At 44.1% G+C, this 27,495-nt stretch overlaps 1 protein-coding gene across 1 annotated transcript in view; it reads right to left on the bottom strand.

Annotated features, from left to right (window-relative positions):
• EPB41L4B (erythrocyte membrane protein band 4.1 like 4B) overlaps positions 1-27,495 on the bottom strand; it is a 903,230-nt gene that overhangs the window by 575,857 nt on the left and 299,878 nt on the right. The window contains exon 3 of the mRNA XM_086965372.1: positions 9,322-9,364. Within this exon, the coding sequence (XP_086821498.1) occupies positions 9,322-9,364 (43 nt within the window). The remainder of the gene's footprint in view (positions 1-9,321; positions 9,365-27,495) is intronic.

Below are 27,495 nucleotides of genomic sequence, written 5' to 3'. Positions count from 1 at the left end.
TTCTGCCGAGTTGACATCACAATTTAAAACTGCACACGCACAGGCTGCAATGGCAGGCATGAGACTAGTTTAAAGGGCTACTCAAATTGTTGACAAAATCAGTGCTCCAGTTCCACTAGTAGCATTTGATTTACAGGCAGTGGGTACATTTAGTACCACTTCACTAGGTACTTATAAGTGCATGAAATATGCCAATTGGATATAAGTCAGTGTTACCATGTTTCCAGGAAAGAACACAAGCACTTTAGCACTGATTAGGAGTGGTAGTGTGTGCAGAGTCCTAAGGTCAACAACAAGAATTCAGCAAAAGGTCTGGGGATGACCCTGCAGAAAGGGCCAAATCCAACGGTTAACCTTTAGTGTAGAGATTGGGTGGTTCGCATTAAGGATTTTTCAAAACAGAATTACATATTACGAATGCAGGGATAATAAAACAAAAAATGTGAGCTGAAGGAGCTTGTCAATGCTTTGTCGCGATGTGCATTAGGCATTTCATGATTTTTGCAACTCTAATACAAATCAATCAGACTATTTATAACCCTGTGCACCTCATGGCTTAACTCTGAAAATGGAACAGCGAGTTCAGTTCAGAAAGTTATTCTCAGAGACGCCGGGCATTGTTACTAAAAGGCACTTGGTCGTGTAACACTACAGAGTGAAGGTGTGGCAGGAATAGGTGGAAAAGAGTTTGAAAATATAAAAAGTAACCCATTCTAACAAGGCATAAGCAAGCACGTGTAAAGAAATTTGCCTGATAAGTAACAATCCTTTATTCCCAGCGTGCTCATTCCTTGGCTGAAATACTGAATTGTTACTGCATTAAGAGATCAGAGGTTATCTGGCCCAGCAACAACTGGCAGCCCTACGAATATTAAGATAGAACAAACTACAACCAATTTCCCCACTTGACCATTAAACAGCCATTGGTGAGACATAAATAATAGTAGTTGGTTACTGTGTGATACCCGAGTTCAACTCAAGCACATGACTTTATCTGCAAGCAAGGGCACAAGCCTACCAAACTACGAGGACAGTCACCGCAGGAGGAAACAGGAGAAAGGATTTCAAGTGGTGGGGATGACAGCTGTTAATATCTGAAGCATCAGTGCCCTTAATAGGCTTCCCAAGCTTGGAAGTCTTTCACGCCTGTGGGATCCAGTTATTACATGGAATCTAAAGATTTTCCACAAGGACAGAGATTGGTGCAAGAAAAATTGCTAATCTCAGATCACATGCAAACAACTTAAAGAAGATTTCCATCCTCTGCCTTATGAACAAAATATCACGAAGGAATCATCCTCAGAAGCCTCTCCCTGAGAAGATCGAATGGCATTTAAATAGAAAAACACAAGCCTAAGACATCAACTTTGGGAGTGGGCTCATTGGAATACTCGGGGTTTGCGGAGGGGCTGCAAGCTCAGCTCTGTTTGTTGATTGAGATTTGCAGATTTCATCTTGAGTTGTAACTAGGCGTATCTCCATTGTAAGGGGTGAACAACCCTCACTGGAAAACGTCTGACAATAGTTATTTTTACCTTGTAGACAGTACCATTAGGCAGTTTATGTATTTATTTATTTATTTTTGATATTTGTTAAGCGCAAACAAATGCCCGTGGGCGTCTCAGCGCTAAGACTCAGAGCGTGATTCTCCAATGCTGGTTCTTTAGATGGATTACTGGTTGAACAACCAGGTTTTTAGCCTTTTGAGGAATTTTGCGGAATTGACCTGATCGACACCGGAAGGGTATTCCAAAGTCTGGCTGCCGTGACCATGATTGGTTCTGGGGCTTCCTAGGAGAGCACATGGGACAGCTGCTTTGGCTAAACTGCACTGGCTCCCTTTGAGACAGAGGATCCAATATAAAGCTCTATGCCTCGTCTTCAAGGCCCTCCATGGATTGGGCCCTCTTCCCTTACAAGCGAAATTTGCTTGGTATACACCAACCAGACTGCTTCGCTCTTCAGCGGCGAGGCTGGTGAGGGTGCCCAGATTCAGAAAGGTTAGATCAGGGGGTAGATCTTTCGAGGTGGCCGCGGCCAAGCTTTGGAATCTACTCCCTTGGGAGATAAGGCAAACCAAGGAGCTTCTCCCCTTTAGGAACAAGGTCAAGACCTGGCTGTTTCCCAAACAACTTTAACTTGTGCACTCCATTCTGTTCCGCCTAACTCCGTCCCGCCCCTTTTGAGCCTCCAGCGCCAAGAAGCCTGTAAAGTGACGGTGCGCTCTATAAGTCATATAAATAAATAAATAAATAAAATAAATGAACCGTCGGTCTCCCCAGGAGACTGTCTTAGTGCGAGGGACCACTAATTGATACATTGTTGGGTATCTGAGTTGTCTGAGGGGACAGTAGAGTGTCAGCTGGTCTTTAAAAAACTGTGGTCTCTGCTTATGTAAAGCTTTGAATGCTATGCAAAGTGTCTTAAATTTTATCCGATTTTTAATCAGGAGAGGATTGCTTTGTAGCCCACCAGGATATTCCAGGGTAGCAGCAAGGCATGTCTTAAAGATACTGATCATTTTTAGGTGGCCTTTCGTAAACCTAGAGGACCGTATAACCTCGATACCCTTTCAAACTAAGACTTTTTGATGTACAAAGCCTCAATAAATTATCCTGAATCATTCAGAGTATTTTTAATTTGGCTGTTTGGGGATGCAATGTCTGAGAACATACAGTTTATGTGGAGTCTGAGTTTACCAATTTAGGATATAAAACCAGATTAGAGTATCAGCTTTAAAAATGATTAAAGCCAATGCTGGACAATAAACACATGCAGGTTGTAGGCTGCAGATGGTGGTGATGCTGGATATGTATCCTTTTCATAAGAGTTCTACTTCAGACCCTCAAAATGGCATGAAGATCTGCCGTCCTGAACAATACAATACCAAAAAATATCCAGAATTCAGCACAAATAGTTGCCTTAGAGTGAAAGGAGCAGAATTTGTACAGTTGAAGGTGATACTGGGGAGAGAGAGAGAGAGAAACTAGTAGCCCCACATTTTAGCCTTCAGGGCTGGTGTACTATCCAACCATCAGCCAGTAAGTAAAAGAAATGGTTGACTTTTGCATAGATTGGACTTTCATAAATACACATCCACAGGCTAGCTTGGACGGAGTGGATGTTGCAGCCCTCTCCTGCAACCTTTCCATGGCCATGCTGTAACATAAGCATCATTCTGCCTCCAATTCAATCCTAAGTGTAGAGAGTAGGATGGGAATGAAGCTTCAATACATGAAAGCTTAAATGTATCTGTTATTGAGTGGAGCTCTTTTAACGTCATGAGGCACAGATGAAAATTCCACTAGCAGATGGTTGCACAAAGGGATGACACCTCAGTAGTAGGGTGAATACAATTGGTCATTCATAGAATTATGCCAGATCCACATAGAATCTACCAACCAACACAACATTTAAAAAGAGCCTGGGGTGCACTCCTTAGTGGATGTTGGAAAATCCAGAGAAGTGGAGTAACTCAGTAAGGGAAGAGCGTAAGCCTTTTGGACCAGCTGGAGCACCCATCCATTGTGATGGACTCACAGTAGGCCAGAAAAGGGGAGATGTTTTTACTGAATAGAAGCTGGTAACGGTGGGAGAACAAATCAATGTGGCATTGAAGTGACCGAACCAGTGGAAGAAAAGGAGTTCTGAAACTCCTGCTCTTGTGGTACCTTATATCCATGTATCCAGAGAAATATGCAGAAACATTATTGTGGGGTCTGAACCACTTGGAAGGGTTGATGCTGCTGAGAAGGCTAGCCCCTGAAAAAGTTATAAAAGTGGCAGTGGCGAGTGCAGTGTTGATATCCCTCCCTGTGTGGCAGCTTCCCCCATTCGTTTTTTCTTGGAGGAGGTAGCCTCAAGCATTGAGCTCTTGGCATCAAACAAAGCCCCAGGTCCTGACGGTATACCTCGGGACCCTTTCCGCGATAATACAGAGGTTTGGGCTCCCTTAATGACTTAAGTCCTGAATGTGGCGGCCTCGAAGGGGACGTTTCCCTCCTGGTCCAACGCCATCATAGTCCTGATTTTAAAAAAAGGAGACAAGGATATCCCTCAATCTTAGTGCCCAATCTCCCTCATTGATACCGTAGTTAAGGTCCTGGGTCGGGTACTTTCATCTAGATTGTCCTTGTGGGCTATAGATAATCACATTTTATCAGAGGTTCAATATGGCTTCCGGGAAGGTCTGTCAACCATGGACCAATGTCTCAACTTCACCTTCTTATTTCTAAATACACGGTGGCCCAATCAGGCGCCATGTATTTAGCTTTCATGGACCTTACGTACGCTTTCGCCCAGGTTAACTGGTCTAAGCTCTGGTACATAATAACTTCCCTGGGAATGGAACCTTGCATTGTCCATCTATTGATAACACTCCATGCCCACACAATGGCGACAGTGAGATTTTCCCATGTGGGAGACCAGTCTAACCATTTTAACTGTATACGGGGGGTGAGTCAAGGCTGCATCTTAGTTCCTTTTTTATTCTTGGTTTATATCAATGGCCTTGATACAGCCCTTCTGGCCCTCCAGGCAGATTTCCCTTAGAGTAGGCAGGAGAGCTTTGCCAGGTTTACTCTATGCCAACGATGCAGTGCTTATAGCCTGTAAGGGCTGGGCCTTCAGGTTCCAATAGACGGCTTAGTGGCATTTATGGACAGGCTGGACCTGTCCATGAATTACACCAAGTCCTATGTCTTAGTGGTGGGTTCCCGGGGGCTCTGGACAAAAAGCTTTAAAGCCGGCAACTATATCCTCTGTAAGGTCTCGGCCTTTCCCAATTTGAGAGTGTTACTTGATGACAAGCTGCAGTGGGAAGCTCTTTTAGAAAGGAGGCTGAATGAGTTGATAGGCGAGTAGTGAGTGTGTAGTTGTGTACATGGAGGCTGAGAGTTGTGGTGGGACTGCTTATTGGTCTACAGTTGTGCCTTCAAGCGTTTAATTCCACGCTGCCTCTGGATAGTTTTGGATGACTGAGTGTGTGGTGTATAGGTATTTCATTCAGAGTGTGGATTAGTGTAATCAGTGTGGATCGGTCATGTTCAGACCATAATATTTTAGTTGGAGAACATGTGTTCTGTGCTCTACCAAACAGATGCCCAGGTAGCTTCAATGGATGTGAATAATGTTTGGGGACTAAGAAATGGGGAGAGATCGAAGGGGGTAAATACCATTGGGAATGCACGAATTGTTATTATAGTGTTTACACAGGGGGGTGGAGAAAGAAAGGTTGTGCGGTTTTACACTTTTTTTTAAAGCATTGACGTGAGTGAATACAAGAAAAGCTGGGTGGAGCAGAGTGCAGATTCACAGACACATGGGACAATTTAAGATTATAACATGGATCGTGAAGGAGTGTAATTCATTCACAAAGCGACACAGAGTTCAGACTTATCTACGCAGACAAGGGGCACAACTAGTGATGCACAAGAAATGGAGAGGAAAACTATACGCTTCTACATATTCCACATACGCAAGGGGGGTTTTAGTGTGGGTAGCTCCACAAGTCCCTTTCCAAATGAACAACTACACAGCAGACAGAGGATAGATATATAATAATACATGGCACATTAGCTGGAACAGAGGTTTGCCTAGTTAATACATACGCCCCACACAGTTGATGGAGATTACTTCCCAGAACTTGAAAAACTGCTCATTACATATGCTGGAGGTCCCCTTATATGGGCAGGAGACTTTAATTGTGTACTGGACTGCAGCTTTGACAGACACCCACTAAAGCTGCACACCAAGCCCAATATGACCTCATCCCTACAAGAAGTGATACGCTGTTTGTTATGTGTAGATATCTGGTGAGAAACCCACCGAGACTTGCAAGCATACACTTGCTACACGCCAGATAGGGAAGTATCCATTATATTAGATAGAATCCTTCTTTCAGGTGAGGCTATTACGGCCACTATACAAACTCGCATACTCACACAATTTCTGACGACGCCCTGGTCCTACTCTAGTGGCGTCTGGCTTGCCCACCAGACTGAAGCAACCCATTCGGCTCCTGAGCCCTAACACTCTTTGAGACATTGTGTTCCACACGGAATTTAAAGAAACACTCACAGGCTTTTTTAACTCAAATTCGTCAACAACCACCTCCGGAGGAGTGGAATGGGACACAATTACGATGGTGATCCGAGGTGAGTACCTGTCCAAGGTGGGGGGGACGACGAGATGCAGGCTAGAATGCAAACTAATATAAGCGGAAGACAAACTCTCCAGACTGCATCACAAACAGCAACCTCCAACACCATACAATGATTCCCTACTGCAAGCCCATCGCCAGGTGAGCGGGATATGAACAGACTGGATTGTCTCACCAGACAGGAATATGACCATCTCCTACATAAAGAAGGTGACAAATCGGGAAGGCTCCTGGCATGGTTACTAAAAAGGGAACACTCAACCCCCACTAATGACTAATTGTAACACTAACGCACCCAGACGGGACCATGGTAAACATGCAGGCAGGAATCAACAACTGCTTGCATGACCACCAAGCCACAATATACCTTGATCACTGAGAGATTGCAGAGCCGTCTAACCCATTGCAGGTTAACCCTGGGACTAGTAGAGGCCTAATTTCCCACATTTATAAGGCCCTCAAAGAAATCTTCACAATTGAATAGTCTCTGATAAAAGACGAATGTTCTGAGGACCAACCGGTTCCCCTCACAGAAGGGGAATGGAAAAAAGTTTTTGCACTGGTGCAGGAGGTGGCTAGCAAAGCCAGATTTAAACTTATTCAATTTCACTACATACACTGGACCTACTTGACAACTCCGAGGCTTGCCCATTTTAGCCTGGAACGCCCCTCACACTGCCTCAGATGTGGTGCAGATCCTGCACCCTTATTACACATGACTTTGTCATGTATCCAATTACAGCAATACTGGAGTCAGATAATAAAGAAGATACGCACAGTTACAGCCGTAAAAATATATGCCGCCATTAAGCACTGCCTGCTAGGGGTACTTCCGACCCCAAGAATTGGAAAAGGTACACAATATAAATGTGCACTACTAAGCCTAGTTTTAGCAGAAAAGTGCATTGCAATACATTGGACACGAACCCTCCCCCAGGTAGGACCAATGGCAGTCGGACATACGCGAATGGGGAGTGGCAGAAAAAAGCCGTCTGAAAACAGTACGCACTGACAAAAATGCAGAATGGAACTTTGAAGACTGGGGACATAGGCTGGAAGCACTGCAAAGACCAGATACACCCCTCCCCCCCTCCCCCCCCCCCCCCAGGAACAGATTAGGACGAAACACTGATAACACAACATAATTCCCACCCGCCACACACTGAGACTATGAACAGCAAGGACCCCCATAAAAGGACCCCCATAAATAGGAAAGACAGCTATCACCAAATGCTGAGGATCACCCCTTCTATCGACCATTTAACTTTGAATGGTGGTATAACACCCGGCTCTGATAATGAACTAAATATTTGGTAAATATGTTCTTGGTGAAATACAATCACTAGTCATGCTGCAAGTTGTTGTTGGGTTGTTTCCCTGGTTGATCTAGTTCTTCCTACTGCAATTTCTGCTTCCTGATTGCAATGAATACTAATGCACACCAATAGAGCTGGTGTGAAAAGACCAAGATACCTCATGCATACCGAAACGTAGCATTGCTAGAGGCCAGATGGGCAGATTACATGAATTGTAAAATGTGCAAATTGTTGTAACAAATAATGCAGTACTATAATAAAGATACGTTTTTAAAAAATCAATGCATGCAAAACAAAACTCCTGCAGGTATACAAACAGATTTCTTTTTTATCCACAAATGGCTATAACTCAAAATGTGCACACGGGTGGTGGTGCCAGAGTTGTGGTAAGTACAGAGCTTGCAGTGCCACGTATCTCACAAAACGAGGCAGGGACATTCATCCAAAATGCAGCATTTCACCCTGCTTACAACTTGCTTGAAGAAGGCAGAATGCCCAACACAGACAGGGGAAAGAAATCACGTGTCCGCCCTGCGAACTGCTGTACTACACAGCCCAACACTTACTTACTCAACTGCTCATGTAAGTACTGTATTACAGTTGTACATGTGAATGCCACTAGTGGGCGATGCGGGCTAATGGGGGAGAGCCTGCGGACATCAGCAGTGGTTCCTATCATCAATACGTGAGTCCTCTGAGCCCAATGGATTAAAGACATTTGAGTGTGTGCCTGCTCCATAATATGCTCTGATAGGTGGAATGAATCTCTGATAACAGCATCAGTGCTTCATCCTCCACTGTGAAGGGGGATTTGGGGGGTAGACTACCAAAGGGAGGTCTGCCCCTGAGTATTTTGGGGAAGTGGAGCAGTGCATGGGTATGGGCTTAATTTGGGTTACTTTTGTAGTTCAAGTTTATAAAACTGGGCATTTTGTATGCCAGCCACCATTTTGTCAGGCGACACGGTGGCTGGCAAGGTAGTATTTTCCCTCACCGCCCATCCTTTTCCCTGTTTTTTTTTGCCTTGGCGTAAAAGTTCACCCTTTTCATTTTCGGGCAACTTCCATTGCTACAGGTGTGCAAGGGGTTCATGCTGTTAGGATAGGTAGTCACTTGAGGCAGGTGCACTGGTGGTTGGTAAAGAGGTTGCCATGGTTTACAAAGTTTATGGCAACTAAGCAGCAGTTCAGGCTGGAAGGTGATCAGGTAGGCAAGTTTACGCCTAGTCGAGACAAGAAGTTTAAGCTTAGATAGGATATTTAGGGGGCTAACAGGTTAATAGATTTAAGAAAGCGAGAAGGGATTTTAGAAGTGAGGAGGGATTTTAGAGGTGTCAGTTACAATCGAACAGCCATTAGTCAGATACATTGTTGATGTATTAAGTTGTTATGAAGTGGGAGGGATGCCTGAGGGGGGGGCGGTGTAGAGTAAAATAGTTTGCATCTTTGTATAGTGAGGTTGTATTTTTGTAAGGCGAAGACCTAGGTTGTGTTGTGCGTCTATTTCAATAAAGCGGCCCTTTTCACATAAACCTGGTGCCAGGGGTCTGCACTGCTCCCCTCTGCCCCAATGGGAACGTCTGGGCTCAGAAATTGTTAATGCACATTTGCGAAGGACCATTCGCCCCTCTCAAACTTACACCATGATTTTCATGCAATCGGCACTGTGCAGTTAATGTCTTTTCAGCAATGTCTTTAGTAATTTATTTAGTAAGATGACCAACACATCAGCGCAGTTATACTCCCAAAATTATTGCAGAAAATAAATACCAAACCAAACATTGAAACTTAAAATTAAATAACATGCTTAAACTACCAAAACAAAACTCAGGTTGATAATACTTACTTTTTATTTGCTTTTTAATGGGCTTTGCAAAATCCAGCCAATGCTAAAAAAAAGGGGGAAAAAAACAATGATTTTAGTGTGTTGGAAAATCTGTTCAAGGTTAAGATATTCTGCGAGCTACTTATCATTTTTGTACAGGCAATACATTATTATATCTCACCAGAACATAAACTCTGTGGTTCGTACTTGGGAGAAAGGAAAGGTTATTTCCCCCTTTCAGAGATTGAAATCTGCCAGCACTGAGACTCCTCCGTGGACAGACATTGCAGGCGCGTGATTTATAGACAGATGAGCTGGAGTTTCATGGAGGATTTTAATGTGACCGCTTGCAATCTCATAAGAACAGGGATTTTTCAGCCAGCCAATGCACTTTTATAAAATACATAACAGCCCGGCTAAAGAGTTCAAAACAAGGATTGCAATAAACGTAGGTGAACCTACTCAAAGATTAAGCATTAAGATGCTCCACTGTGTTCAGTCGAACGTGTTGTATTATTTTGATCACCTGACCGTCTTTATCTCACCATGTTTACGTTTCTATTCACCTTGTAATTCAACAGTAAAAGATACAGTGACTCAATTCCTGCTGAGGACCAGCCACACTGCAGAAAATACCTCTGAAATGACCAAGCGTCCTAAACACACCGTGACTGGGGAAGAGACATTTCACGGGAGAATAAAACCTGGTTCCGATTACTAAAATACCTGTGGTCTCATTTAAAAATCAACAGACTGACAGCAGCATAGCAGGGGTTGCCATTGCCCCAAACACAAGCAAGGAAAGTATGGCCCATAGAAGAAGACAAAAATACACTAATTTGAGTGCAGTGGAAACCTCAAATTAGAGTGCAGTTCGCCCCTCTAAGTCACTGCGCCTGATGCACTATTGATAGCCAAGGAAAGAAACTAACCGTGTTGGATTGTCTTTATTTGTTAAAGGCAAACCCATCAAAATGTACTATTGCTAATCAGTTCCAAGGTGAAACACTGATTATCGTAAGTCTCAAATTTAGGGGGACACAAACTGTTGCAGTCTAGAAAAAACAGTATGTGGAAGATTTACAGCTGTAGGTTTGGCCAATTGTTTGAAAAAAGTTCACAAAAGTTTAATAAGATAGGGTGCTCTCTCAGGTAGCGTGTCCGTCCTCGACGCTATCAGATACAATAGTAGTGCATACATGCGTGTGAATGCATCCCTGTATGAAGCACTCCACTTGGTTCAAAAAGACTCCCACTCAATGTAGGTTAATTTTTGCAAAGTTTATATTTGATTGTCAAGGACGTTTGATATTTTCAGCATATCATATGTGCGACGTAATCATAATAGCATTGTTGATCATTTCACTTATTTCATTAACTCCAATGCATTTCGGGCGGGTTAGCCCTTTTTCAAGGAGTACTACAAAAAATGAAGAAGATCTAGTAATCAGTGCAGGATACTGCTCGCTGGTTGATTAATGTCATGCGGTGATGTGATTAAGTACATGCAGCCGCGTGAGGTCAATGATGTAGGAACAAACGAAAAGTGGAAAACGAACATTATGTGAGTACAGGTAAAGAGCGTCGGTGAAAAACGAACATTGTGTGAGTAGAGGTAAAAATGCGCCGGTGTAAGGTAAGGTGGAAAGCACCCAGGTTACCGAAGTTACACGAAGTGTCATAGCAAACCACAACCTAATCCGAAGTGTTCCCGTTCGGTTAAAAGATTAACGGAGTGTACGAAGTGATGCGATCACTTAAGTTGTTCGGATATGAAGAGTCGGCACAACTGTGGGGATAAATGACATGACATAAGGTCCTGTGCGGGGTGGAAAATAAATCTCATCAAACTACGAAGTAGTGCAAAGTGACTTACTGGAAAGGTGGATCGGTGTTTACATGCTACGGGTCCATTAGAGGCAGCATCAGGCATCCTACGCGAACGTAATGTTGTATTGGTATTAGGTTATAAGTGATAGGTGGAATTAGTCACATGGGTTTTAGTAAAAATTAATAACGGACTGTCGGGGCAGCCTTCTTGTGTGAGTTACTGAAGTGATGAAGGGAATGGGAATGAATTGCGGGAATAGGCTAAATGAAGTTATGAGAAAACAGAAAACAGAGTACCAGCGTAAATAGTCTAAACAGAATAAACAATATGATTAATAATTAAACAACATGATTAGTAATTAAACAAATGGTAAAACAGATGATGTATATAAACGGAGATAACAGCTGACAATACAGAGTTGATAACGTAGTAAGCAAGAAACAGCAAAGTGACAGTATCAGAAAACCACATGCTGTGGTTAGAGGGCAAGGTAATGATGCCATAAGTTATAGGTAACAACTAAATTCAGTTCTGTCGTTTAACCCAAAGGGCTTCATTGATTGTAAACGATAGATCCATGTCATTTCACGTTGCAGTAAAAATTTGTGGTCGTCTCTTCCTTCTATTTTTCGAATTATTTCGAGTACCATAAATTTTAATTGGGCAACTGTATGTTTTTGTTCATTAAAATGAACAGCAACGGCGGATTTTTCATTTTTGGTTCTTATGTTGGATTTATGCTCGTTTATGCGCACTTTAATTTTTCTGATACTGTCTCTTTGCTGTGGCTTGCTTACTACGTTATCAACTCTATGTATTGTCAGCTGTTATCTCCGTTTATATACATCATCTGTTTTACCATTTGTTTAATTACTAATCATGTTGTTTAATTATTAATCATATTGTTTATTCTGTTTAGACTATTTACGCTGGTACTCTGTTTTCTCATAACTTCATTTAGCCTATTCCCGTAATTCATTCCCATTCCCTTCATCACTTCCGTAACTCACACAAGATGGCTGCCCCGACAGTCCGTTATTAAGTTTTACTAAACCCACGTGACTAATTCCACCTATCACTTATAACCTAATACTGATACAACATTACGTTAGCGTAGGACGCCTGATGCTGCCTCTAATGGACCCGTAGCATGTAAACGCCGATCCACCTTTCCAGTAAGTCACTTTGCACTACTTCGTAGTTTGATGAGATTTATTTTCCACCCCGCACAGGACCTTATGTCATGTCATTTATCCCCACAGTTGTGCAGACTCTTCATATCCGAACAACTGTAAGTGGTCGCATCACTTCCTACACTCCGTTAATCTTTTAACCCGCCGGGAACACTTCGGATTAGGGTGTGGTTTTCTATGACACTTCGTGTAACTTCGGTAACCTGGGTGCTTTCCACCTTACCTTACACCGGCGCTTTTTACCTCTACTCACACAATGTTCGTTTTTCACCGACGCTCTTTACCTGTACTCACATAATGTTAGTTTTCCACTTTTCGTTTGTTCCTACACCATTGACCTCACGCGGCTGCATGTACTTAATCACATCACCGCATGACATTAATCAACCAGCGAGCAGTATCCTGCACTGATTACTATATCTTCTTCATTTTTGTAGTACTCCTTGAAAAAGGGCTAACCCGCCCGAAATGCATTAGAGTTAATGAAATAAGTGAAATGATCAACGATGCTATTATGATTACGTCGCACATATGATATGCTGAAAATATCAAATGTCATTGACAATCAAATATAAACTTTGCAAAAATTAACCTACATTGAGTGGGAGTCTTTTTGAACCAAGTGGAGTGCCTCATACAGGGATGCATTCACTCGCATGTATGCACTACATTGCAGTCTAGAAAAACACACAAATGTTGCAAAATTAATCCAAAAATAATATGTAGATAAGGATATTACTTAAAAACAAATGTATTCTTTGCATAAAAAACATATACGCACCTCCCTGCGGGTTACAATCTAAATCCTATTAAGCTTATGTCCCTTATAGGAGACAATTGTTAAAAACAGTAATTAAAAAACAATATTTAAAAACAGTCCACGCAGCGTTTCGGTGTACAGTGGATATTTTCACTTTCTTCAGGACCAAGATATTTCTTTATCACAATATCTTAATTCTACTGATGGGAACTCGGTGTAATAAATTCCGCAATTCCTGGGATGGTCACAGCATCCCTTAGTTACCTTATTGTTATTAGAGTTTCCTTGTCCTTCCTTGTTTATAATTAAAACATGACAATGACTTCCGGTGCCCTCAGAAGTAACAGGAGACTTCAAAAAAGCATTAAATTGCAATTACAGCTGTTCTTTTGTAAATAAGAACTGGTCCCAAGTTTTCAATTCTGGGCCTCCCAAACTGATAATGGCGCGTCTCTCTCTTTGGCGTGTGTGTCTCCGGAAGTGTAAAGAGACACACCTGCTTAGGTTCCTGAGGCCGAGATTCACATCGGCGCCTCGCTGCTGGTCGTGCTGGCCGAGCGCTCGTTTCTACATTAATAACTTTTAAAATCCCCGTTTTGGATTTAATTTCATTTTTAATTTCTGCCTTCTCCCCTGGTCTTAATTACGATCTGGCCCTTACCTGCACCTTAATTTGTGGAAACACCACCGCTGTTTGGCGGGTACGGGTTACCGGGAGGTTGTGGGTGCCAGCGCCATCTTGGTTTGGGGAAGAAGCTTGAGCGCCATCTTGGAGCGTCCAGGTGACCTGGGACGCCGAGACGACGCTATTTAGGGCGAGCTGGATGTGAGGTGAGCCTGCTTAGGTTCCTGAGGCCGAGATTCACATCGGCGCCTCGCTGCTGGTTGCGCTGGCCGTGCACTCGTTTCTACATTAATAACTTTTAAAATCCCCGTTTTGGATTTAATTTCATTTTTAATTTCTGTCTTCTCCCCTGGTCTTAATTACGATCTGGCCCTTACCTGCACCTTAATTTGTGGAAACACCACCGCTGTTTGGCGGGTCCGGGTTACCGGGAGGTTGTGGGTGCCAGCGCCATCTTGGTTTGGGGAAGAAGCGTGAGCGCCATCTTGGAGCGTCCAGGTGACCTGGGACGCCGAGACGACGCTATTTAGGGCGAGCTGGACGTGAGGTGAGCCTGCTTAGGTTCCTGAGGCCGAGATTCACATCGGCGCCTCGCTGCTGGTCGCGCTGGCCGCGCGCTTGTTTCTACATTAATAACTTTTAAAATCCCCGTTTTGGATTTAATTTAATTTTTAATTTCTGCCTTCTCCCCTGGTCTTAATTACAATCTGGCCCTTACCTGCACCTTAATTTGTGGAAACACCACCGCTGTTTGGCGGGTCCGGGTTACCGGGAGGTTGTGGGTGCCAGCGCCATCTTGGTTTGGGGAAGAAGCGTGAGCGCCATCTTGGAGCGTCCAGGTGACCTGGGACGCCGAGACGACGCTATTTAATGCTCGCTTGCAGAGCGCAGCGGTGACGCGCAGCGGTCGCGCCCTCCCTGCGCCTGAGTCGTGCCAGAGTCCTGCCCGTCTGCGCTCGTCAGCGTCTCGGAGGCGTGCGAGGTGGGACTCTGGCCCTCTGCTTTGACTTATAGCTGTGGGGTCTTATTGATCCTGCTGTTTATATCGTTCATTGCTGCTCTGGGATGATTACTTATAGTGCTGCTGTGTTGTCTGCGCTGCGTTTTCATCCTTCGGGATGCAAATGTCTTTTTCCCGGTGGCCGCCTTCTGGGGAAAGGCTGTCCAGCGTGTGGCTGGCGTCCAATGACTTCGCCAACTCCTGCCCCGCCACCTCTCAATCAGTACTGTCACTGTGTTCTATTGAACACCAGGTCCCTGGTCCGCCATTCCACTGACATTTGGAATCTTCTTGCAGACTCCAATATATCATGTCTGTTTCTAACGGAGACTTGGTTGGGGGCAGGATCTGAACCGGATCTTGCCTGTGCCCTTCCGTCTAATTATACCATTTTAAGAAGAGACAGAATTGGGGGCAGAGGAGGAGGAGTGGCCCTGATAGTGGATAAGGCCCTCGTGTGTTCCTCTTTCCCTGTGGAGAATATCGCAGGATGTGAAGCCTTAGGCTTTACACTTAGTCCTTCTGCCTCTCAGACTTGCACAGGGATCCTCGTTTATAGACCACCTGGGCCCATTGGCACCTTCTTCGAGGACCTGCAGGCGGCTCTTTCCGTACCCTGCATGCGATCAGCGCACTGTGTGCTGTTAGGTGACTTAAATTTGCATATGGACTCGATTGCGGATTCTGATGCATCTAAGCTGCGGGATAATACTGCACTGTTGGGGCTAGTCCCTTTTATTGATAGTCCTAGCCATGTTAAAGGCCACACTTTAGATCTGATTTTTTCTACGATGCGGATTGAGGTGTCCCCGCCGCTCCCTGTCTTATGGTCAGATCACTTTTTAATAAACTTTGCTATCTTACATGAGACAAGGACCAGCCAGAGAGCACAGAAGGGGGTGACTCGACAGTCTAGAGCGTTTCATCTAGTTACAGCAGATATGCTATCGGATGCTCTCTGTCAACATCTGTTTATACTTACAGGGAATCTAGACGCTGACCTGGCTCTGGTTCAGAAATGGCTGCAAACAAGATTTGAGGAGCTAGCTCCAGTAAAGTCAGCTAGAACAGCCCCCAGCCACGATTCCGCTCCCTGGTTTACTTCCGCACTACGAAAAATGCGCCAAGACTGTAAAAAGGCGGAAAGACTGTGGCGTCGCAAATACGACCCAGTTGAGAAAATAAAGTACCGTGATGCTATAAAACAGTACCACAAATATATCTCGAAAGGCAAAAAGGAATATCTTGAGCACAGAATAGAGAAGGCGGATAACATGAGTAGGGAACTTTTTAGAATTGTTAAGGAGTTTGTTGATCCTGCCGCAGGTGCCCTTTCACACTCTCATACTGAAGGGTGGATTAGGCAGCTCGCTGACTTTTTTGTCACGAAAATTAAAACTATTCAAGATTCCTTCCCCCCCGTGGACCTTTCCACGGACACTGATGCTTCAGCATGCAAATGGAGGCCTGTACCATCCTTAGGGGCAGAACCTGGGCCCACACTATCGGTCTTTCCACAGATGTCCTGTGCAACATCGCTTGAGTTACTGTCCCGGCTTCAATCTGGCTCACCACTGGATGTATGTCCAGCAAAGTGCTTGGGCAGGGTGGCATCGGCAGTAAACAGCTTGCTGAACCCCCTGCTCAATCTGTCTTTTGGTTCCGGAGTGGTGCCTCGGGAATGGAAACACGCATTGATTCTGCCGCTGATCAAAAAACCTCTGTTAGATCCCTTGTTGCAGGCTAACTATAGACCGATCTCCCTGCTCCCTGCTTTGGCGAAGGTGGTTGAGAAACATGTACAGCATACACTTATCAACTTTATTGAGAGTAACAACATTCTCCATGATTCTCAATCCGGTTTCCGTGCTAATTATAGCACGGAGACAGCCCTCGTGGAGGTGACCGAAGCCATTAGGGAGACGCTCGATCATGGGGGAAAGGCTATGTAAGTCATGCTGGACCTGTCGGCAGCTTTCGACACCGTCCCACACGCAGGTCTCCTTTTAAGACTCTGGGAGATCGGACTGCGTGGGACGGTGTTGGACTGGTTTCAATCCTTCCTATCGGGCCGTCGACAGGTGATCTGGGCTCCACCGTTCTCCGCTGAAATGCCATCGCTAGAGGTAGGGGTTCCTCAAGGGTCCATTCTGAGCCCCACCCTCTTTAATATCTATATGGCCCCTCTGGCGATGGTAGCGGAGGCTCATGGGGCCCAGGTCATATCCTACGCTGAGGACACCCAGCTCCTGTTTACTTGCAGGAAAGGAGAGGTTTTTGACGGCGACAGGATCAAAGACTGTCTGAGTGCGGTCTTTGCGTGGTTTCGGCGGCACAGCCTGAAATGCAACTCGGATAAGTCTGAGTTGCTTTTCTTTGGCTGTGCCCCTGATCCCGGTTGGAAGTCGTGGTGGCCCCAGGACATGTTCCCTCCGGAGAAGGCTTCCTCCCAAGTGAAAAATCTTGGGGTTGTGTTTGATGACAACCTTTCTTTTCGACCCCATATTATGGGGTTATCAGGGAAATGTTTCGGCATCCTCAAGATGCTCAGAAAATTTCTTCCACTGCTTTCCCTGCAGTATCGAAAGACCGTTGTCCAGGCGCTAGTAGGGTCTCGGTTAGACTATGCTAATGCGCTATATGCAGGTCTGCCCAAGTACCTACTGGCTAGACTGCAAATTGTTCAAAACTCGGCGGCCAGAGCCATATTTGGCCTGCCAAGGAGAGCCAGTGCCTCATTGCTTCTAAATAGGTTGCATTGGCTACCTATTTCTAGAAGAATTACGTTTAAAATCCTCACGCTGGCGTTCAAAGCCCTTCACTCTGTTGGTCCTAACTACATCAGAAAGCGTATCGCTTTCTATGTGCCGCGGAGGATGTTGCGGTCAGCCGATTTGGCTAAAATGGAGGTGCCGGCTGTCAAACGCGTTCGGATCGGAGGACGGTCTTTCCAATATGTGGCGGCTCACCATTGGAATGAGCTCCCTCTCTCCCTTCGCAAAGCCAACAGCCTCCTAGCTTTCAGGAAGGAGCTTAAGACCACGCTCTTCTCCGTGTAATCCTGTGACTGTAGCTTTTTGTAGCCTTTGTGTTTCTGGGTTTTCAGGCCTCTTTGTCAAAGCGCCGGGACACCCCCTGGGGTAGCCGTGCGCTCTAAAAGAATGGAGCATAACATAACACACGCCAAAGAGAGAGGAGCGCCATTAACTGCTTTATAGTTAAATGCGGTGCACACAAGGCAGTGGTTGATGCAGTGGGAGAAAGTAATGCCTTTGCGGATCAAGTAGCTAAGGAAACTGCGAAATCCAAAGTGACCTCAATTTTTCTGACTAGCTCTACTAGGTGGGTGGCTGAAACAGAGATGTTTAATAACACCATGGAGAGTGTCCGAGCTACCCCTATTGAGCTGGCTCACTGGAAAGAGAAAGTGGGGAAATTAGATGCAGAGGATTGTTGGATTGATTTGACAGAAAAACATCCATGGTTGTTTCCTAATGCATTAGTGAATGCGGTGGTGACAATGGCAGGGTATTTGTGCATTGTTATATCCTGTATGGTACAATCCCAATATTCCAAGGACCGCTGCTCATTTGGTGCAATATTGCATGGTTTGCTTACGACATAATCCTGGGGGCAGGGAGCCTGTTCTGAGTGGAAACTTTGCACCACCATCTTTGCCTTTTGAGGTGCTCCAAATGGATTATATCCAGTTGGAGCGCGTAAATAATTTTAAGTATGTCCTGGTCGTGGTGTGCGCTTTCAGTAAATGGGTGGAAACCTACCAGACCAAAAAAAATACTGCTTTGGCCACGGCAAAGACGTTGGTAAAGGAATACTTCCCACGCTATGGATTGTTTCGGGTGATCTGGAGTGATAACGGGGGACACTTTAATGCAGAACTTATCTGTCACATTTGTAATATACAGAAATTCCATGCGGCTCGACACCCCCAGTCCGCTGTTTTGGTTGAGAAGTATAATGGGCTACTGAAGCTCAAATTGGCAAAAATTCAAGAAAGTACCGAATTGAAGTGGCCAGATGCTCTACCCCTGTCATTAATGTCAATACGGGTTACCCCACATTCCCGTTCTGGCTTATCTCCGTATGAGGTCATTTTTGGGTGCCCTAATAATGTTTGGGGTGTCCCGAGACCCAGAACATTTTGTGATATAGAATATCTATGTTGACAGACTATCTGTATGCTTTGACTAAAGATCTCCGTTCCATTCATCAACAGGTCTCAGCAGTTTTGCAGCCCCTGCTGGACGGTCCCGGACATCGCTTGGAGCCAGGACAGTGGGTTCTGGCCTGTAATTATCAGCGTAAATCCAGCTTGGATCCCCGTTGGTCTGAACCGTTTCAAGTCTTGTTGGCCACGTGGACGGCGGTAAAGGTGAACGGCAAGCAACACCGGATCTGTGTCACATCTGAAAAAACTACCCCTCCTGCTTCCATATGATCAGCGAATCCAGGAAGGGGTTCTGACCCAGGAAAGTGAGCGAGTTCCTCTTTTTGCCCCTTTCTTCTGACGCCCAAGAACTTGGAGAAGGGCAAGGAGAAGGTGTTCGAGGCTCGGACAAGTGATTGCCCCAGATTCTGTTGCCACTACAGTCGAACAAGAGGCTTGCAGTACCCCTGTTTCACCGGATTCATCATCCTCTGTTTTGTTCTCTGATCAAGAAATGCCTGGCCATGCTTGATACAACCTGCGGCCCAGAAAAACAATGCAGTACCCCAGGTGAATATGGTAGGAGGTAGGGTGATACTTGAGTGATAGGGTACAGACCTGTTCCACAAATGTCTGTTAGATGCGCTTCTGGGGTACTGAGCGAGACACTGGACTGAACGCGCTGAGAGCCTTGAACATTTGCTTGCTCTTTTCAGAAAGAAAGACTGAATTTCTTGTTTAAAGAGGCCCAGGTTGTGTTATCTTCAAGGGTTGTGTGAGAACATAACTCCAACGTGAGAAGCTTGCTTTGTTATTTGTGATGAACAATAGTAGCCTGCCTGTGAGGCTCTAAACGGACACAGGAAAGAAGCACCCTCTGGCAGGTTGGACTGCATCGCCAGAGTTTATTTTTGGACTTTTTAGATAGTATGTATCCCTTTGCTCGTTTCGTTCCTGAAGAGGAACGTCCTTTTGTACCGCGTTATTTCCCTGCATATATGCCTGTCTTTTCTAGTTGGACCCAACGAGTTAAAATTGCATTCATCGTTATTATAGCAATATTACTAAATCGCATTGATGGGAGTATTCATCTATTTAGAATTTCGCCACCCTATGCATACTATTTTAGGAACAACTGCCCCACCTCCGGAACATGTGTTTCATACTTTAGCCCCACATAAGGAAAGGCATCATCAGACTTATGTGAAAAATGTATAAGTTGAAATGCTTGATCAAACACACAGTGCCACTAATACTACAAATTGTTGGGTTTGTGGTCTTTTACCATCTGTTATGCACAAGCACGACTTATTCATATCCCTACCCTTGTCTCATCTGGGGAGTTGTGAGGCATGGTTTAAATTACTTTCAATTATGTATATGCACTATACTGTGGACACTCAAAGGTTTTCGGAAAAGGATTATGAAATGATTTTAGCATATATTGAGGTTCATCAGGGATTCGACCCTGAGGGGGATAATGGAGAGGGAACCTTAGATCCGAATGCATGTATGAATATGTATACAACACATGAAAATACCATTTGGTTGAAAATTTTAGATTTTGTGAAGTTTAATTTCACTCAGTATTTTCAACATTTTCAAGACCAAAATGTTACTGAAGATAGGGCTATTCCAGTGCTTATACTAAATGGTACCTCTGCGTTCTGTGTTCAGGGAGTAGGGTACATATCAGTAGGAGAAAGCCGATGTAATTACACTTATCTGTTGCATACGTTTATCAGCCCTCCATTGTTAACCACTCCTAATGTATATTTTATTTGTGAAGAAAATGCCTATACTTGGCTTCCACGAGGTTGGGCTGAACGTTGCTATCTGTCCTTCCTGTACCCACCAGTCTATATTGCCCCTTTTAATTATCACAAGGATCACAGCTTAGATAAACGAAGTGTGCTTATAAGGAGGAATAAAAGAGAGATAGATACTACCGATATAGATCAGACAGATACTCAACTACAGTATTTTACCGACATTATAAAAGGAGTCTTTCCCATTTGGGGGCCTATAATAACCAGCAAAGAAGTACGGCGTTTGTCCAGAGTAGTTGAAGGGGTAATTAACACTACTGCAGAAATATTGACTAATATAACCGTAGAGCTGCAAGCGACCAGGCTCGTTTCGCTTCAAAATCGTATGGTTTTAGACTTATCTTGGCAGATCGAGGAGGAGCATGCCACATGAGCGGCAGTTCCTGCTGTGTTTATATTCCTGACTCCGCCCCTTCTGTTCATTTAGCTATCCAGAAACTACATCGTTTGGCTTCCGAAATACATGTGGAGACTGGTACATGGTCCCTCTCTGGTTGGTTCTGGGGCCTGTTGTCTTCTTGGGGATGGAAAATTCTGATAGTGATGGCATGTATAGCCGGTATCATATTCAAGTGCTGCCTTTGTGTACAATGTGGACCTGCATTATTATTATTATTGCCTTTCTTATATAGCGCCAGAATCGACCCCCGAAGGGGTATCTCCGCGCTTGCCTTGGGAACCCGTCCTGGTTTTTCCCTGTGGGATAGCCCCTACAGGGCATCCCCAAGGTGAGAGCCAGGCATCCCGCCGCGGGGGGGCCGTTGTGGAGATTAAGCAAGCTTAATGCCCAGAGTTGAATAGTGTGAACCCATGATTAGGTCAGGCACCGAAGCGAGAATTATCGAGTCCGTGGACATTTGAGCTCAACACCCTGCTGCGTCGGGAATCGAACCCTGGTCCCGGGTCTGACCTCTGCTTCAGGGTCTGCCTGCTCTAACCAGTGAGCCACACTTCTCCACTGTTGCTCTTATTACGCAACTAAACTCACCTCTTCCGTTGCCGGTCCATCCCCAGCAGCAGTAAAGGCTCAGTTCAGCAGGAGCTCAAAGATTTAATGATGATTGATGAGGGAATATTTGAAGATTGAGCTGTTTTAGTTAGCTACATCATGCTAAAAGGGCTGTTCTGAGGGATAAAAAATTGATTTCTCATACATAAGTGTTGTAATTTGACAGCAATTAGATTAAGCATTAGCAGAAGACATCTCAGTTCTAGCCGTTATCTTGACATTTAGCGGACTCAATTTTGTGTTTACAGCAGCCATCTTGTCTGCTACATGCTGCCTTGTGTCGACCATGTGCTTTGTCCTATCTTGCTGTCCACGGCGCTTGAAATCTGCCCGTCAAGAAGTTATATTTAGCATCCCTCACTTTCGCGCATGTCAAGTAGGGTCCACATCTGTTATTGATTAGTTCCAGATAGGAATGTTCTTGTCGACCCCCAAAACTGTTAGCTCCTCCCACTGATCAATTGTGCCTCTCGATATTACCTTATATGTACATAAACTGTGCTCTTGTGTTTGTACCGCCTTCTTTTGAGCCCCTGTGCGGGTATAAATAAACCATGCTTTCTTGGCTCGTGGTGCTACTTCTTGCAATACCGAAGGGTACTGTTTGAACCGCAGCATCACCTCATGAGGTGTAATAAATGTTACTTTTTCTATTCCATTTTCTGTGCCAACTTCTTCCTATTGGTCTAAGGACTTTGTGCAGAGAAGGGCGATCCCCTTGCACTGGTGGGTCTGGCTGAGGCCTGCTACCACATAAGGAGCATCGGACCTATATTCTATTAGCATGATGCATCTATACGTACCCTCTTTTGCTAAAACGATATGTATATATTTTATATGCCCTTGCGGGAGGAAACTTTTATTTGCTCTTTGCGTATCTATTGCTAACAGAGTAGGCCGAGAACCATACAGACGCCATTTTCGAACCTAGGCTCAAACACGGGCTGTGATCATGTGTTAGTCTCCAGCAGTTGTCAAGCCAGAGTTCATCTGAATTACTGGGAGCAGCTGAATGTAGGCTGTCTACTCGACTGTCCTGAGGTTCAAGGTCGCATCTGGCTTTGGGTGCGATAAGCGCATTCCTGGAGGCACCGTGCCTACACTCCCGGGCACCAAGACGAAAGGGAGTCACCCCTCCTGACCTTCCCAGTAATAAATAGCTACGCTTTGAACTATTCATGTGTGCCATATATGGTCCTTCCCTGGAGCTCGAGGGACAACTGGTGTTTTTCTTTTTACTGTGATTATATGTGTTGAACCGAAAAATATATAACCTCATGTTTGAATACGAGCCAACAGTCTTCTCCGCGCACCTGATGGGTGAGGGTTGGAGAGGCTCCTCTATAGAGTATTTGTTGCTTAATAAATGATTGAACTTTCTTCTCTGCCAACTGACTGATTATTTGGTAATGGGATTGAGGCTATTGGTAGGTATAGCCCTTTATGTTATTTTTATGGTACTTCAGTTATAGGATCCACCAATGTACCCCCGACCCCCATTTTTCTAATTCATGGAGGGCATTTCAATTCAGGTGCTTTCCGTTACCAATGCTACAAATTCGAAATTATCATATTTATTAATGCATGCAACTTTTGCAGAGGGGTAGTAGCACTTAATGTTTTGAAGCTGAAAATCTTGACTACTAGGAGAACAATACAGACTGGTCAATAACAGCTCAGTCTCAATCTAAAAATAAAAAAGTGTAAACTTTGGGATCTGTGCAAAGGTAAACAACGTTTACCACAAATCTTTTTCCCCGCATGGAATCACCTTCCCTAGTGGCTGCACAGACTGGAGTTGGAATAGTAAATTATACTATTCCAACATTCCAGCACCCCCCTCCACAAGTCGTCGTTCCGACTTGCGAGGTACTGGTATGCAGAATCACAACGCGGTCATTCTAACAACCGCGTTGTGATTCCCTGCGGGGAAAAAGACTGCGGGATAAGGACAGATTCCCGAGCAAATGGTCATAGGGGCTCTATGAGTGAATCAAGATAATTTTTATATTCAAATATCAATCTGATGTTTTTATAGATTAGCTTGATGAAACTTCAATAATGAATATTCTATATTTTCTAGTCTTTCGCAAAAAATACCAACAATCTGGCATTTTAAAACTGTAGGGGAGACGGTGGGGAAGAGATGCACCATACAGTGAAAAGGTGGAGAAAGATCCTCAGCCCCGAGGTCGCTAGACCTACGGAGGTTCCTTGATAATTAATGAATAAAAACTAAAATAATCCTTTAAATCCACTACATATTTGACTCGGGAGGGCCTCGCCAAGTAGAGGTGGGGTTGAGGTGCCAGCCAGAAGGTGGCTCGCCCTGCCTCGATCAGTCCACTACCTTTCCTACCTATGGGAGCCAGTCTTATGTCCCTATGCAACTCTTCCCTCATCTAAAATGTTTCGTGAATCCGAGCACAACAGAATACTCTTACCCATGGCATTTTATGGAACTTAGGCTTTATACGGATCCTGCCTGTTGTATTTTATTTGCTGTTCATGTATCCCAGTCCTTCTAACTCTGTAAAGCCCTCTGGTGTTCTTGTAGTGTTGTGGGCCCTGGGCCCATATGTTACCAATAATAGACGCGGACACAGGGTGGCAGGGTACTGGAACTGGCCCTGGACACGTGCACCCGGCCTCTTATTTTCAGGGTCACCTGACTGGTGACGCCTGTGATGGACAGGTGTATGGTGTGGGGTGCAAACAGGCAGAACACTTGAACGTGTCCAGCAGGACACTACAGTTCTCAGCTTTATGAAAAATTCTAATATTATCAATAATTATTAGGGGCTGCTTTCTAAGCTGTGCAGGTGGATATTATTGACATTTAGAATTAGCAGTGAGGTTTAGCCACATTTTAAGCACAAAGAACAGAACAGAGGCTATTGTACTTCCCACCTATGATCATCTAGGATAGGGAAAATCAAATAAGCACTGTTAAAGCAGATGGATTTGATCTTGACACGCCTGTGTGCTATATTTATTTACGTATGGCATACAAATGCAATACTCATTCAAAGTATAAAAAAGTATCAAACAGTAAAATGCCAACATATAAACAAGTTGTGAATGAGTGAAATCGATTACAAAAATAGATGAAAAAACATGAACTGAATGCAGAGATTGTCCTTTCAGTCATGTTACTGAAGTAGCAAACTTTGTAGGCGCTAGTGTGCATGTGCACAAATAAAATTAAGTTGTCGATAGTGAAGAGAGTCAATGACTAAAGTCAGGTGACTCACTGTCCCATGTTGTATGCCTTGGTGGGCAGAAGCAACATTTTAATGACACTTGAATATACCAATAGATGAAGAGGGTTCAACGAAATCCTCCATGTATGTATGTGGATGTGTATTTTATTGTGTTTTTTTTTACATGAGACTGGATAAACACCTAAATCTTCTTTTGGCTATACCTAAAAATGAAACCAGTTTTTCACCATATCAAACAGAGCAAGCGCTTGTATTTTTGGCACGGTAGGAAGACTATCAACTTACTGCTTTTTCCCAGTTAGAACATAGTGCATGCTCCCAGTGTCAATCTGGTACACTACAAATGCTAGTCCCTCCAGGTGACTGCCTCGATTTTTCTTTGGAGTGACCAGACACAAGGGTTTGCCTTTATCACAGAAACCATCTCGGAGAAGATGTGTGCGTAAAACAAGAACACTTGTTCTCTCAACACACTATAACGTTGGTATTTGATTTGGAGCAGGGCTGGCTCAAATGAGTCTCTTATTCATGTAAGTCATGGCATACAATAACTAACGATAGACAAGGTAACCAAGTGAAGTACAGTATGAAACTCATAAGCTAATATTGTACTAAACGGCACAACACTCAAAAAGTGCTTTTGTAAATACTAAAAAAGAAACAATACAAAAGCACTGAGGCAAGTATATAAAACTGGTAATGGGGGATAATATACACAAGAGCACCAAAAACAGTGATTTATTTAGCAAACAAAAAGTCACCAAAGAGGTCTCTCAATATTTGTGCTTGTGTCAGTCAGTCTTTCAACCATGGCAAACTACTCCACAGGTCATCATCAGGAGGGTAGATTATATTACGAGAAGGCCTGAAAAGTCAACATTTCAAGACAGACATCCAAAATGGGCAGGTGCAGGGAATCAATCCAGCATGTGAAATGTGGTGTACATGAGACCTTCCAAATGAGGAAAAAAGTATGTGTTTCTCTAACCTGAAGTATTGGGTGCCAAATTCTACCCTCTGTCTGCCTTCCTTCGGTTAATTTCAAAGTCTATATTCACCTTCTCCCTTCAAGCCCTGATGAAAAATCCTGAGCCTTGGCTGAACTCTTTTTCCAAACCTTTATTGTTCCCCTATCACTCCCCCATGAGGTCTGTTTGGAGCATGTTCCTTTTTTCTGCACTGTGACCAATCATTTTAGAACGTGGATCAGGGCAGACAGCACTAATAGACATGCTGAAAGCACAACCCCGGCTCCGACAACGGATAGTATCTCTTTGTAGATAACCAACATCCACCCTCCTAGCATGGCCCTGAGAAAGGCTTGAGCAGGCAAGCACACCATCATCATGGACGACCAGGACTATGCAAGGGGATACCGTTTATTTGAAACACAACTTTGCATACCTCCTCCATGTTTATGCCCTCCTGCATCCTTGAGTGAATATCCTCGTTCTACCTTAATAAATCTAACCTACGTTTACCTGCATTCTGGCACTCATATACATTTTACATTTAATTAATGCATAGTCCTCCTGATAGAGAATCTTCCTTAGTATACACTGATGTATGTAACCAACATTGAGGTTCACAATTCCTTGCCTGTGGAGTCTATGTGCCTAAACGTCTCACCCTCCTTTCTCATGCTGTCTAAGTAACTTTTTCCATGCCACATCTTCTGACCTGCTAATACAGAGTTACTCCATACCGTTCTTCCCAAAACAGATGTACCCTCTTCTTCCCCTCTCTATTTCCTGTAATTCACAACCACTGTTCTACCATGTATTCTCTCTCACTTTTTCCTATTCTTGTTTATCTGTTTCAACGCAGGGTCCATCCATGTCCATGAACAGCGACAGCCTTGCACACTACTTCCTTTACACCTACTGAGGTCAACTCACTATTCGCCATCCTAGAGAAGATGGCTGCCATTCCTTTCTTCTATGAACCTACCTATTAAATTTTGCAGGAAGCCCCAACACCCTTTTAGGGGATGGCTCTCATGCAGTCTCTCTTCTGTCTCCATTCCCAACCAGTGCCGTTCACCATCTCATTCAATTCAATTCAATTTAAAAAAATGCAAAATATATTAGCAAATAAATACTTCTTCTATTCCCCTCTTAACATCTTCCTCCATCATTGGTGGGCCTGCATTAAATTTGAAGAACCAAGAGTAGGCTAAACATGCTAAGTCTCTGACATATTTTGTGCAGATCCATCCGATGGGAACCTTAAAAAGGTTTCAACCCACTCTTTAACACTTCCCTCCACCTCTTAGGAATCTGCACAAAACTGAGATACCTGCACTAGGTGTAACTTGCTAACTGCCTGCCACATTTGATACAGACAAACAGTGCAAAGGTTATATTGAAAACTGTGTTGCCTTCTTGCTCCTTGATGAATTGGCTCAAAACTTGACAAACCAATCAAAAATCAAGCCTTCCAAGCATCTGCCAGATTTTGTGCAGATTCATCACACAGTGCCAATGATCTTACCAAAAGAACACTTTTTTTGCCTTCTTTTTTTTTTAACTCAGCACTCCCCTTGGTGGATCTCAA

Source organism: Lissotriton vulgaris, chromosome 4_1 (assembly GCF_964263255.1).
Source record: "Lissotriton vulgaris chromosome 4_1, aLisVul1.2, whole genome shotgun sequence".
Lineage (NCBI taxonomy): Eukaryota > Metazoa > Chordata > Amphibia > Caudata > Salamandridae > Lissotriton > Lissotriton vulgaris.
Note: the sequence above shows the minus strand (reverse complement) of the source record. Positions and strands in the feature narration are given on the sequence as shown.